The sequence below is a fragment of the Cyprinus carpio genome, chromosome A7 (genome assembly GCF_018340385.1).
Source record: "Cyprinus carpio isolate SPL01 chromosome A7, ASM1834038v1, whole genome shotgun sequence".
Taxonomy (NCBI): Eukaryota; Metazoa; Chordata; class Actinopteri; order Cypriniformes; family Cyprinidae; genus Cyprinus; species Cyprinus carpio.
The window spans coordinates 11,411,763-11,426,894 of NC_056578.1; the positions used below are offsets into that span (position 1 = coordinate 11,411,763).

General features: G+C 35.1%; 1 protein-coding gene across 3 annotated transcripts in view; it reads right to left on the reverse strand.

Annotated features, from left to right (window-relative positions):
• The window catches only part of LOC109070278 (dedicator of cytokinesis protein 11-like), a 67,298-nt gene that overhangs the window by 8,737 nt on the left and 43,429 nt on the right, over positions 1–15,132 (reverse strand). For all 3 annotated transcript variants that reach the window (XM_042759638.1, XM_042759637.1, XM_042759639.1), the window contains 14 exons: positions 14,612–14,678; positions 12,924–12,971; positions 12,581–12,723; positions 11,566–11,681; positions 11,328–11,465; positions 10,870–11,052; positions 8,999–9,112; positions 7,786–8,001; positions 4,957–5,014; positions 3,827–3,933; positions 3,589–3,711; positions 1,773–1,886; positions 964–1,110; positions 449–659 (listed from right to left, as the gene is read on the reverse strand). In XM_042759638.1, the coding sequence (XP_042615572.1) occupies positions 449–659; positions 964–1,110; positions 1,773–1,886; positions 3,589–3,711; positions 3,827–3,933; positions 4,957–5,014; positions 7,786–8,001; positions 8,999–9,112; positions 10,870–11,052; positions 11,328–11,465; positions 11,566–11,681; positions 12,581–12,723; positions 12,924–12,971; positions 14,612–14,678 (1,785 nt within the window). The remainder of the gene's footprint in view (positions 1–448; positions 660–963; positions 1,111–1,772; positions 1,887–3,588; positions 3,712–3,826; positions 3,934–4,956; positions 5,015–7,785; positions 8,002–8,998; positions 9,113–10,869; positions 11,053–11,327; positions 11,466–11,565; positions 11,682–12,580; positions 12,724–12,923; positions 12,972–14,611; positions 14,679–15,132) is intronic.

A 15,132-nucleotide genomic window follows, 5' to 3' on the forward strand; every position in this document is an offset into this window, starting at 1 on the left:
CCCATGTAGAAACAAACTCTGTCTACATCTTAGACAGCCTGATACAGAAGTACATTTTCAGAAAAGTCAAATTTTTGGGTGAACTATTCTTTTAAACAATAAAGTAATAAAACATACACACACCTTTTAGAAGTGCAAGTTAAAGGGGCAAAATAAATAAAGAAAAAATATACCTACACACTCACTTAAGAATCATTTATTAGACAAGGAGCCTTTGTCAAGGAATGATTTCATACCAAGTGGAGAACAATGTTGGTAACTAATAAACAATGCTTAAGTGAGTCTGCAGTTATATTTTTTCTTTAAGAACTATTCCTTTAAGCACTAAAAGGTGAAGTGGACATGTACACAATGCAGAGCTGATGTACGAGTTGCAAAAATGGTTCAGATTTCAAAGATTACGATGTACTGGGAGTAATGCCAGACCTCCTGCTGTCTGCTTACTTACTGGTAAGAATCGTTCGCCGCTTGCACTGTTCCTCAACCACACCTTGTTTCTTTCCTGTTAGTGTGAATGGAGTCTCAAAGACAAAACGCTGGATGTTGTGGCACTTCTCAAAGTCTGTCTTCCTCTCTGCCAGTTCTTTCTCATCAAAGTAGGGCTTGACAAATGTGACCTGAATGTAGGCAAACTTTGGGTCCAGCTCTTTTTGGTTAACCTGTGGGTAAGATAAGCAAGTTTATGTGTGGTTACTTTAATTTATAAAAAGTGAGATGGCAGAGTTTACTATGAAACTGAGAAAATAGTGTGTGTGTGTGTGTGTGTGTGTGGGGGGGTGGTGTTAATGCCTAGTAGTTTTGAATTTAAATACTCAAAAATATGCAAAGACGGCAAGCTAGATGTTTGTTTGTTCTCAACATAAACAAGTCTTTCCTGCACGATGACTCAGACGAGCTTCTGTTCATGGTCATAGCACAATACAGGAAGCTGGAGAGTTTAATAGAAACATTATGTCTTCTTACTTTGTTAGAGTCTTGGATGATTTTGACATTCTCTGCTCCAAACTTTTCTCCGTAGAGACTTGTCAGCCGAAGGGAAATTTCAGGCAGACCTGTTAGCTTTTGCTCTTTGTAGATGTATTCTTTTCCATCCTCTTCTTCAAAGAAGCCCTGAGGTCCAAAAATAGTCATTTTTTTAATTACTTTTCATCAAAGAATCCTGACAAATGTATCTCAATTTCCAGAAAAATATTAAGCAGTGCAACCATTTTCAACACTGATTATAAGAAATGTTTCTTGAGCAGTAATTAAGCATATCAGAATGATTTCTGAAAGATCATGTGGCACTGAAGACTGGAGTAATGCCGAAAATTCAGCTTTGTATCACACAAATAAAATATATTTGAAATTATATTACAACAGAAAACAGTTCTTTTAAATTGCACAATATGGCTATATACTGTATCACAATATTGTTTTTTTTTAACTGTATTTTTGATCAAATAAATGCATACTTCCTTCAAAAACATTAAAAAAATTTCACCTATCCGAAACTTTTGAACAGCAGTGTAAAAATGTGCTTGATGTGACACTTGCTATCTTCTTAAAACATATTTTAACCATCATTTTATGGACCAAAATTGACAATGACGATGACAAAATAGACAACCCTGACAATGTCTAGACACTGACGTCTGATATGTACAATATCAGTCATACAAGCGATACGTGATATTAATTTTTTACACAGAGAAGTAATTTTGGGAAGTGGTAACACAAAGCAGGTCAAAGCTATGCATGTAGAATCTTGGTATGCTATCATTTGAACCCACCTGCCCATAAAAGGCGACTCTAAAGTAAGTCCCCAGCAGACGTCGGCCAGACTTTATCACCTCTAATATCTTCGCATAAGCTCGCTGCAGTGTGTCATACAGTCGCCTCAGTTTCTGCAGGAGAAAGAGAGAAATAACAGCAATGTGAGGGAGTGTGTGAGATGCTGGAACTGCTAGCATGTCATTTTCACACACTGATGTTTAGAGATGTGCTGTAAAATGTGCTTTTTTTTTTTTTACTTTTTGCTTGAAACTGTCAACTTTGGCTTGCTAAATATGAATTGTGAAAAGTGCAAATTTAACATGCTTGTCTTAGCACATTTTTTGACGAGATGACTAAAGAAAGACTAGGAACAAGAGCAGGAAATGACAGGTCAGATGTGAGGAGTGAACCATGTCTGCAACTGTATGTCAACTTAAAAGTGTGTAAACTTAGGATGCTGATGTCTTTGTTAGCAAATGTACATATTCTAAAGTCTCTTGCAAACAGTTTTCCTCTGAACCTGACTCTTTATTAGAGCAGAGTAAATTGGCTTAGGCTAAAAAAAACACGTGTTCTTTCATGACGCATAATCTTAAATAAATCTTTCTGTCCGACACTGTGGTGCCATTTACTCAAACATCTAAAGACAAAGGTATGGAAATTACTTGGAAAAAATGTCAACAAATTGTCAATATTATAACAACACTATATTCATACATAATTTATGGGTGTCATTTAAAAAATTGAAATGGAAAGTCAAATGGAAGAAATGAAATCTAATTAAACACAAAAAAACTGTTTAACTAATGACTAGCGAGTTGTTCATTTATTTGCACAAGGCAAAGGCACAAAATAATCACAGGTTTTCTTATTTGTTCACATTTGTTAGCATACTTTATTAAATAGACCAGCTTTTTAACAGTTTTTTTTTTTTTTTTACATTTAACGGCAATAACAGAACATGACAAATCACTTAACAAATTTTAGTTTAAAGAAATATCATAAAAAGCAATGCAATAAATGTCACACAACTTTGTTACTATTTAATCGAGTGAGATAACTCAAGAGCTTCAAAGTCCAGATTTGCATGCGTGTCTGTTGGTGGAAACGGTTTTAAACAAAAGACAGCCTTCTGGAAGGGTCAAACTTTTCATGATAGTGCTGGCACTGTGGGAAATTTTCCATGTAGAAGAGTTTGTTTACGAATGGCTTTCCAAACAGTGGCTACAGAAGGCAGAGGACGATGTTTCTTATTTACTTCACAGAGGGATTTTTACATTTACAAAATGTGTGGTTTATGTCAGTGCAAATGCTAGCAAGTGTTTGCCAAGGCATTGCTATGAGCTGGCTATGGTGCTCTGAGTGGCTACTAGCTAAATCATAGCTTAAAACACATAAATAATAATAATAATAATGAAAAAAGTACATAAAATTACACATTTTTTTATTTTTAAATTTTCAAATACTTCTAAAAAGGTAATAAATACTATAACACTATATAAATCATCCTAAAATAATTATAATCTTAAGAATCTATGATATTCTGGTCCCTAGATGTGGTTTGGGTTTTTTCTTTAACACGTAGAGGACGTGAACTGAACGGCGTAGAGTAACTGAGAAGTGAAAGTGAAATATATCAAGGCTCTTTTCATAATGACTGATAATGCCCTCACCACCCATACGAATATCCTTTCATGCCTGGTCAGAGTATGCTTGTGCTTTCTAAGAGTCTAGTTATTGAGGAAGGAGTTGTGAAAGAAAAGAATTGGGCAACTGGCACTTGACAAAGAAAAATGAGCACATCTCCTCAATCAGCATAGCAGTGTTTCTTACCTCAAACTCATGCCGTTTCTCATAAATGGGAATGACGAGTCTCGCAATGTGTGTTATGAGCTCAAATCTCTCAGCTTTCCACAGACCCTCAACACATACCTCCAACTGCTCAACCAGGACATCCTGTCACACATGTACAACTGACATTTCACAGATGCATCTTTTGACTCGTTCGTCAAACATACTCCTGATAGGAGTACTCCTCTTTTATGGGGTTCGATCTTTTGGTATTGTTTACCTCAGTGTAGTACACATCTTGCATCCCTATGTCTTCTTTCATTGCTCCTTCTTCGTCAATGTTCTGCGTGATTTTCTTAAAAGCTGCCAGTCCACTTGGGAACAGATCTGAAACAATAAGATAACGGAAAATATGCCACTATATTAACACAAGATTAGCAAAAACGCTTTATATTGTTTATAACACATATGAATCAAAAGTACAAGACAGTACAATTACAGACAGTAGTTGGTTTATCATTTAAACCTAATAAAATGAATTGTTTTGCTTGAAAAATGTGCTTGTGCCATGCTTCTTTAAAATAAAGACGTCAAAGATGGTTTGACTTTTGAAATCAAATGTAATGACATGTAATGTAATAAAATATGTAACATTTTTATCTTACCACACCTTTTTCTTGTGTATCAAAATATAGCCATGGTGCATAAGCTATTGCATTATTAAAGATTACTCATGAAAAGCTGATGATGAGGATTACAAAATAACTGCATCACTGTTACCAACACATGACTTCTGAGAAACATACAGCAGTTCTATAAACGATACCATTTTCATCTTTGGTTTCTAGTTATGGAAATTTGTGGGACCTGCGACATCCTGGCACAAACCTCTAAACTGCTAGCATTTAACAAAATTAATTTGCTATTTAACTGGCAAAACCGTTTTTAAAAAAAGATCAAATATTTTAAAGATTTCTGCTAATGCATGCTTTATTTAAAATTAAAACAGAAGAGAAAAACAGGTTTAAAATGCATTCCATAATACTCGAGACGCATTGTCTGAGACTTTGCATTGTCATTTGCATTGTGCACCACAAATTAGGGCTAGGATAGTCAAGTGTTTGTCCTGAGCAGGACCATTATTTGCATGGGGAAAATGAGGGAAATTACATGAGCCACAGGTATTTATTGTTTTTGTGTTGTTCATTTATAAATGAAAACGAAGCATGAATTCATGTATCATTGTAATATTAGGCCAGACATGCATTCTGATTCTAATTTAGTGATCAGTGTAAAATACAGTTACGGCTGATGTATAGGACACACAATCACACAAAGGAAGAATGTCTTTGTTCCAAATAAATGAACACGAACACATTGTTGAAAGTAAAGAAACCTTTGCAAACTTACTTTTCCTGTGCAAATACTCTGCCACCAATGCAGCAACATGAACATTACACATAGCAGCCTGTGAAAATACAACAGCAGAGAAAATAAGGTTCACATCACTAAGAAAACAAATCTCACACACAATGAACTGAACTTAAGCTCATCCATGTCCAACTGATTTAAAGGTATAGTTCACTCAAAAATATAAATTTGCTGAAAATGTATTTGCTCTCAGGCCAGCCAAGATGTAGATGAGTTTGTTTCTTCATCAGAACAGATTTGGAGAAATTTAGCATTACATCACTTGCTCACCAATGGGTCCTCTGCAGTGAATGGGTGCCGTCAGAATAAGAGTCCAAACAGCTGATAAAAACATCACAATAACCCACAAATCATCCACACGACTCCAGTCCATCAGCTAACATGTGAAGTTTGTTTCTTACAAACACTAAGCTTTTCATTCACAATAAATGAATTGTGTGGATTACTTGTAGACTATTGTGATGTTTTTATCAGCTGTTTGAATGCTCATTCTGACGGCACCCATTCACTGCAGAGGATCCATTGCTGAGCAAGTGATGTAATGCTAAATTTCTCCAAATCTGTTCTGATGATGAAACAAACTCTTCTACATCTTGGATAGCCTGTGGGTGAATAAATACTCAGCAAATTTACATTTTTGAGTGAACTATTCCTATGACTATCCCTATTTATATGTTTTAGGGGATCCAACAAACAAGGAACTACTGTTATGTAATCTTTTCCATTGTTGGATGTATTGCCTGCATGCAACTAGAAGAGAATGCTGGCAAGGAAGTGACTTTTACTCCAATTGAGTTCCTGTTTTTCATTCTGTGGGGGACAAATTTACATGAAGAATTAAACAGTGCTGCTAACCTAAACATATCAGGAGAGTACGGAACAGATTAAGCCCAATTATTAAATAATTCATAAATCTGGTAAACAGAAATGTTAACAGCAATGAAAGTGTCTTGTGAACTGTTGATCAAGGATTGATCAGTGTTCAGAGACAGGTGTTCTTACAAAAACTGTTTAAAGGATAACCTAAACGTTACTAACAGGAGGTGGTTTCCAGAGGGTTGCTTGCCATTAATTATGGTCATAAAATATAACTGGTTTATGTGATGCTAAAGTTTTTGTTTAAAGAAATACCAAAACAGGCGGTCCAAAACAAAAATGGGGAAACGTGAAAATACTTCCGTTTCAAATAAAAATAAAACACTTATCAAATGCATCAAAAGACAACTCATGTGCATAAAGCCCAATAAAGAATTCAAGTCTGACTAAATATATTGTGCCCTTGTGAGATTCTACCTGTCTGTAGACATAAAGTTGGTTGAATGAGTGTCAGAAAAACTTCAAACTTTAAAGTAAACTAAACGTTTTCCTACAGCAGCTTTTTCAATGCCGTCTATAAAAGTAAAATGTTAAATAAAATATATTTTATCAAATGTATCACTAGATCACTTAGACTGTAAGATGATTACATCAAACATTGAAGCAGATGGTTTAAAAAGAAATGGCATTTGGTATTTAATATATTTATATTTGTATTTGAACAGGGATTTACATAGACAAACTTTATAAAAAAAAAAAATTATAAATAAAAAAAAAAAAATTGGAGCTTCTGACAACTGAATACTGTGCCACATTTATGTTTGTGCCGATGCGTGCCCGACCTCAGAGCTGTAGAAACCGGAGACACTAAATAAAACCAAATATCCACATATAAGATGAAATCAACCTGTGCACATTAATGTTTAATCTAACTGTATAGAGATTTTCATGGATGAAATTAACAAATATCCTGCTCATTTTTCCAACTTTGAACATAAAAGCCACATAAAACTCCATGCCTAAATATGAGCTACCGATAATGAAAACTGCTCAAATACAGATTTATCCAGCCCCGGTTCAGGAATTAAATACTGAGGGGGCTTCAGAAATTAGTGAGTGTGCTCTAGCCCCAATGCGAATACATTTTCACGTATACTTTTGTCCCGTCCATTGCTCTTTCGAGTGTGAATCCCGCATAAATATCCGGATGTCATTCCCGAAACTTTGCAGCATGTATGTGGCTGAATGGATCATATATAAAACTATTACTATTATCATATTGTGACGAGTAGGGCGGGGCTGAGAGCCGTGGGACTCGAGACCGGTGGGTGGCGTAGGTGTCGCTCATTATCATTTACTCCACCAGCCTCGCTCCGTTCCCACGGTTCTCGGCCCCACCCTACTCGTCACACTTATATAAAACAAAAGTTTTCTGTTTCTATATAAAGATATGTGCCCTAAAGGTGAAATCATCTTCACATGAAAAATACACCTAAAAATTGCAAAAGAATGGCACAATACATGAAAGATGCAAATAATCCTACTAACCAAATCTTTTGAAATAAATTGTGCCATTTATAGATTAACCAGATACATGCATCTATACGGCATATCTATTTTTCCCTACTTTCAGCTAATATTGGGTGCTGAAAACATTTTTGGCGAACTGATGCAAATTTATTGGTATTAAATTGAAAACTGAATGAAACAATGTATGACATTATGATAAACATCTGAAAAACAAATATTGTGTTTCCTCTGAAATTTCCACCATACAGCTGATATGATCTGTAACCTGTGTATAATGATATTCAGGATTTACTTACAGCTTCAGGGTGAGGTAGGGCTTAAAATTTGCCTACAGCCATCACGACAGAGCATCTAATTTCATCCATTTAGAATGTGTTGTTTCTAAAACAAGTTGACATGGAGCCTTTCCAATGCACCTGTACCAACAAAACAACTTTGCATCGCATGCTCAAAATAACATACCTCTGAAAAGTCTCCATTCTTGCTGTGTGCTCGTGCCATGCTGTCCAGCCATGTCCGCCTGAGTTCTGGAGTGCTGGCGTACGATCGGGCGAGACTGTACTGAAGATCGAGCAGCATTTCTGGGTCTTTTTTGTGCTCACGCATCTGAGCAGTGGCCATCAAAACCGTACGAATTCTCATCGTCAGACCCTTCACTTCAGATGGAAATGCTGTGGTCTGGGAAGACATATAGATCGTATAGTTTTTATCTTTTATAAAATGTAAACAAATGTTTACGAAGAGAAGCAAAAATAATTATACTAAGAAATACACAAACAAAAATGATCCTGGAAAATGTTACAGCTGTTCGCACAAGTCACATTCCTCTATGCTATTTTTAAATTCCTGATCAAAGCAAAAATTTTCTGACGCCATGTCTTGTGGCTTTTTCTACATCTCACAGAAGAATGGCTTATGTGTAATGCCACGTAAACTGCATTGTATGCTTTTAACAGAGCTGAACTTTTACAAAAGTCTTTCAAGACTGTTCTGTCTGTGTGAATGGCTTTGTTTTAAAAAGTGGTGGGGAAGTATTGTGGGATTGTGTTCTTTTGCAGTGACTTTGAAAGTACTATCTTGTCTGTACTCAGAACTTGACATCTGCCATTTATTACACGGCTCTCTGAGATGCTTGATTCTTATAGACGTCAGTCAGGGTAGCAGCATATTTAGTTTTTGACAGGAATGAAAACGAGGTTGCGAGGGACAGAAGTACTGTGCATTCAATGGATTGTAATGTTGTCTAACAACATGATGATTGTTCAGCTGAGGAAACGTCTTTCCAAAAAAAGTTTTGAGTTGTGAAAACACAATCTAGGACCTTTATACAGTGCGTGCCACTGTAAAGAACACAAGTCTATCCCTCACAGCCTCGTTTTCATCCGTGTTAAATTCAATATGACATCTAACCTGACTATGGTCTATTCTGCGATAATGACGCAGTATAATGACTGCACATCAGGTATTTGAGGCCGGCGCTTCTTTCGTGTCTCTTGTATCACACTGCAGATGCACACACTCTCTCTATCATTCAAATACAGATTATGGCATCCTGTGCCGCAGTTATTGACAAACTGTTACTAAAAAAATCACGTCTGAAAACCAGAGGTGAAAGGGTTTTTACAGTCTTTATATGCATTTAAATCTTCTTTTAAGCTTGCATTTTCTACTGCACCTTCATGGCTTTATCACTGTTGGCAAAGTTGTTGATGATGGACAGTGACTCCTGGAAACGTGAACTGCCTGTTAGCGCCACATCAGCGACTAGCTGGCTCACAGCAATGATGATCTAATGGTCAGAGAGGAAACCAAGACAAATTATCAACGCAACATAACACAAACTTTCTTGGGTCACACAAGAGCAGACACAGGTTAGTGTACTTATTAACCAAGGGGACAACATTGACAGTTAAAGTCATGCTTGATTTTTAAGAAGTGTACTTGAGAAAAGAAGAGTGAAGAAAAAGAAAAATCAAGATAAATCTAACATATGAACATCATATTTTTATTGTCCATTAAGCGGAAATGTATGCAAATGTATTATACAAAATAATGCAACCAGTATGAAAATATTATTTAACTGTGTGTAGAGACACACACTGCCAACTATGAAATTTGCCCTGGCAAGACAAAGGAGTCAACTATTTTATTTCACAGATGTCTAAAATGTAATTTCTAAGTGCTGCTAAACACGATATTTTGTATGAGATTGTTTGGAAATGACAGTGTATATTCATGGTTTTCTCTAGTGGGCATTTAAATAACACTAAAAATGGAAACCTTTTTGTTGTTTATTTACAAGACAATGCACATTACTAATGTACCCTTATATTTATTGTTGGACATTATAAGTTAGGTACAAATTAAAAGTGAAGGTGTGAAAAGGGAGTTCATTTACAAAAAGTGCTCAAGGCCTAAACTGCCTCTATAATAACTAAAGGAACGCCCTCATAGGTTTCATGGAGTGTAAAGTGTAAGCAAAAAAACACAGTTTTGCAGATAGCTCTAAAACATTGTGAATTCAGTTATTCTAAACTGTAATAGTATTTCACAATATTACTGTATTTTTGATCAAATAAATGCTGCATTTGTGAGTGGTTAAGTTCTATGTGATGCCTGCCATCAATTACAATCCTCTCAAGTCTGCAAAAACAAACTTATTTATAGAAATGCACAGTAAAATTAGTCTAATGGGCAAGACATAACACTATTGCTATACTAAGGTCTATAGCGAAAAATATCAGAACTGTACAGCATGATGACTGATGACAGCTGCATTTTTGCCTTTGTCGTGGACCAATGGGTCCCAAATGGGTAGCGATCCTATTGACTGAAAGGCATTTTAATTTGTGCTCCATTCAGTGCCTAATTACAAAATGACTTTTGATATGTTGCCTTAATGTTAATACGACTATAATTGCATTTTAAATTTATGCAACTTATAATAATAAACAAACAAAGATAGACTGTGAAATTAAATATTTCTCATTCTTTAATTGCTCACCATATGTTAAGAACATGCAAATAATCTCCACTTATACAATGTTGTTTAGGTTTTTGCAGCAAAAACTGTAATGTGTTTTTAACGGCCATTAAAACATCTTACTCTTGGACTCAGTGGTGCGAGCTCATTAATCACCTCTCGTAGTCTTCAAATATGCAACCTCGCCCTAACTTTTAAGCATTAATTTATTGTTCCACATAACACTTCCAAATGATCTTTTACTGCAAAGTATTGCATAACAGTTGACTGTTGACAAGGAACAATTAAAAAATGGGCCAAGACATGTGCTGGCATACAGTAAGATAGGATTTGTAATGGCCAAAATGAAAATGAAAAAAAAGAAAGGTTAGATTTGGCAAGCACAAAACAGTTTTCCAAGTAAAATACAGTTGGGTCTCATAACTTGTATGTGTTAGTTGGAAAAAAAACAGCAAAACAACAAAAAAACACTGACAGGCTTAGTAAGGTGAAATAATAGCTTTCTTAGATTAATTAGGTGGCTAATCAAACAGAGATGTCTGTATGAAATTGTTATTATATACCTGTAAGTGCATGCGCAGGAAGCTTTTCCTCTTGGTATACTCAAAATTGTTCCTCATGAGCAAGTAAAGAAGGGCAGATGCTTCCCCACGTAGGACACTTAGTTTAGACATACAGCACTTCAAGACTTCATAACACAGCGAACCACACAGAGTTATACGGCCTTTAAAAAGGGGAACCTGGAACTAAAATATATAGATGGAAACACAAACACGTTAATGTTCAAGTAGGAAATTCTGGAACATCTTGAAAACTGAAGATTGTGGTCATTCTTTAAAGCAATAGTTTACCAAAAATGAAAACAATTCTCATTCATTACTCATCATTATCCTTTGTTCCAAACCTGTATGCTAAAAATGCACCTTTTGCATTATCATCTAGGTGGGGAAGGTTGAGTAAATTATCATTTTTTGAGAGACCTATTGCTTTAAAGTTTGTTAAAGAAAAATATTGATCTCACCTTGATGATAAAGGCTCGCAGAGAGGCAAAGATGTGTTTGATTGCTGTTTCTGATTGTCCGACTTTTAATAAAGTGAGGTACGTGTTAAAGACCTTCGTCATCAGAGCATTGTGACCATCACTGTCCAGCAGTTGATTCTGTCAGGATCAGTTTATGAAAGAATCAGCGTATCCAAACAGTAAAAGCTTTGCTTCATCATGAATATTAGGATAAGAATAACTGAGTTTCGCAGATTACCTTGAAGCTCTGAGTGAAGAGAGAGAGGACATCCAGCACGGTGAGGCAGGCCTCTGTCGACATATTCCCCTCAAGCAGAGACTGATGGTTTGTCTCTGCTTCTGTAGCACCTCCAGCTGAAATACAAGATTACACAAACACAAGCTAAAATCACAATGCAAAGTGAAAACAACTGGTTTCACTCAAAACGTTTGTAAAGAATTCTGTAGTTTTCGTGTTAATCTCATAGTCATAAGATTATATTTTAAAAGAATGGTCTATGCCAAAAGAAATTAAAGACTATAGTTGATTATAGTAAGTGTGTAATCTTTTATGTTAGAATATTTTCTCCTAAACGAACTTATTTTATAGATTTAAAAAAAAAAAAACTTTTATTAATCAAGGATGCATTAAATTGATCAAAATTTACAGTTACAAAAGATTTTTATTTCCAACAAAATTTTGTTTTTTGGTTTCGGTTCCTCAAAAAAAAAAAAAAAAGCAGCACAACTGTAAATATATAATAATAATAATAATAATAATAATAATAATAATAATAATAAATAATAATAATAATAATAATAATAATGTAAAAAAAAAAAAAAATAATAATAATAATAAAAAGGTTCTTGAGCAGGAAATCTACATATTAGAATAATTTGTGAAGGATCATGTGATGATGACTTGAGTAATGGCCATTGAAAAAGTTGCCGTGACTGGAATAAAACAAATTTTAAACTATATATCAAAACAGAAAATGGTTATTTAAATTGTAATAATAATATTTCACAATATTATTGTCTTTATTATATTTTTGATCAAATAAATGCAGCCTTGGTGAGCTTAAGAGACTTATTTCAAAAACATTTTTTCAGTTTCATTTTGTCCATTGCATTTCAGTATGTTACACTGCATTATGTTTTGTAGGATAGCATAATATATCATTACAGAATCAGAAAAGCCATGAAAATCATGTAGCATAATGCAAATTTTCCCAGTATGAAAGGGAATAACATAACATGAGTACACGGATTACCCATGTTCAGGGTAAATGAGGTGTCCATAGTGCTGAACTGCTGCAGCTTTGCTTGCATTAGGCTTCCTCGAACTCGCAGCACCGGCATGGTCTGAGACTTCCTGTCAGATGAGAAGAGTTTCGACACCCAGGGCTCCAGGCTTCTAAACAACACACACAGACAAAGCAATGCTAATCTTAATACCACTGCTTATTTGAAAGCACAGGGTGGGTAATGAAATGTAAAAATCTGGCTTTGATAATACGATAGCATGATAGTTGTGGTTCATGTAAATATGAGTGATCTGAATGTGGTTAATTCTCAAATGGAAACATGTCGCTGTTGAGTCCCTATCAGGCATACCGGTTGATGTTTCGCTTGCCCACATAACGGAACTGGACTATGCAGATCCTAGAGACAGAGAAAAAAGAAAATTAGTATATCATGCAATATAAAGCCAAACAGAGATTAAACAGAGGGTCATGATTAACTTTCTTTTATATTTTCAACCAATTCTCAGGGTTGAAAATCCAGATTAAGACATGAAACTTTCCACTGCTTCCAGCTACACAAGCTGGATTTCACATGTTGTCAGAATGCAATTCATAAAGCAACACAGCTGTGTACTGCATTCTCAGTGACAACTTTAAAAAAAAAATAATACTTTTATTCAGCAAATATTCATTAAATTGTTTTGAAGTGAAAGAAAAGACTTTTACATTGTTACATTGTTTCCCATACATATATATATATTTGAAATAAATGCTGTTCTTTTAAACCTTAAACTGTTCAGTCACACTTTATTTTAAGGTCCAATTCTTGCTATTAATTAACTATTAAAGGGATAGTTCACCCTAAAATGAAAATTCTGTCATCATTTACTCACCCTCATGTCATTCCAAACCTGCATGAGTTGCTTTCTTATGTTGAACATAAAAGAAGATATTTTGAAGATTGCTGGTAATCAGACGGTTGGTGGTTCTCATTGACTCCCATAGTAGGAAAAAAAAAATACTATGGAAGTCTATGGGAACCACGAACTGTTTGATCTTCCAAATATCTTCTTTTATGTTCAACATAAGAAAGCAAGTCATCCAGGTTTGGAACGACACGAAGATGAGTAAATGATGACAGAATTTTCATTTTTGGGTGAACTATCCCTTTAACTATGACTTTTGCCTCAATAAACTCCTTATTACTGCTTAAAAATAGTTAGTAAGGTAGTGCTGACTGACACACAGCCGAAGCGCGCACACTAAAAAAAGCCCCTCTCTCAACAGCATGCGATCGCGAAAACAGATCTCTGTGTTTTTTATTGTGCTTGAATGGTCAAACACACAGAGTTTGTCGTGCAAAGTATTCATGTAAACACAGTCGGTTATGTGTCAAATAAATGTAAACAGGTGGGTGAAAACCGGATGTGCATCAGTATAAAGGCTCCGTGCTGTTGGTCTTAAAGGGACAGCAGTCTAATTTACCTGCTGCTGTCTGTCATTATTAAAGTTAATCACTCACTGCACTTGACTGAATCACTTTTGGATCTTTAATAAGAATCAGTTCAAGTTTGATCGATACGGTGAAGACTGTGCAGTGTTTTATTTACACTTTATTCAATTTCAGTAATATTTCTTACTACATGTTGAATAAACCTAGCCTACTGTTATTTCAACGTGTTTGTAATTTGCTTCTTTTTCTTATTTTTAATAACTATATCGAGATATATATCGTTGTCGTGAAATAAAATTTCTCATTCCGTGAAATAAGATTTTGGTCATATCGCCCAACCCTAACAGCAATAAATTATATATATATATATTTTTAAATATTAAAACAGAAAACAAGAATTTTCAATTGTACCAATATTGCACACTATTACTGTCTTTACTGTATTTTTGATCAAATAAATGCAGCCTTGGTGTGCATGAGAGACTTGTTTCAAAAAAAAAAAAAAAAATCTTAATGTTTTAGTGTCCCATTGTGTGGATACACATGAATAATTAGATCAGCACTGGTCAAACAAATATAACACCTAATGGTTGTACGTCACTCACTCAAGCAGACTGAGGAAGTTCATGATGTCTTGTGGATTGACTTTCAACCAGTAGCCCATCAGAGTGTCTACAAGAAGACATTGAGTAACAGAAACAAAAGCATTAATGCAATATAGCTCAACTCTTCCTGTTCACAGTGACATTCTCAAGTATTTCAGGAAACCCAGACAACTGATTCCCACGCTCTTTGACCGATAACCAATAAAGAAACGATTTCATAGATTACTAGGATGGCTTTCAGAAGGTGTTTTTAGTTTTAGAAGTTTTATTATTCTTTTACTGTACAAATGTCTCTAATGAGAACCTGAAAAGAGAGCAATTATAAAGTTTGTAGTCTTGTGATGTCGTGAGTGACATTTTGGAGCAAAGGAAAGGAAATTCAGTGGGATTTCGGAATGTAAATCATAATTCCAGGTATTCTTTGAGCATTCAAATCAGAGTTGCTCAATCCTGATTCATATTTTAGATGTCTCACACATCTGACTCATCCAATCAAGATCAAGCATCACTCTGCAAATGAG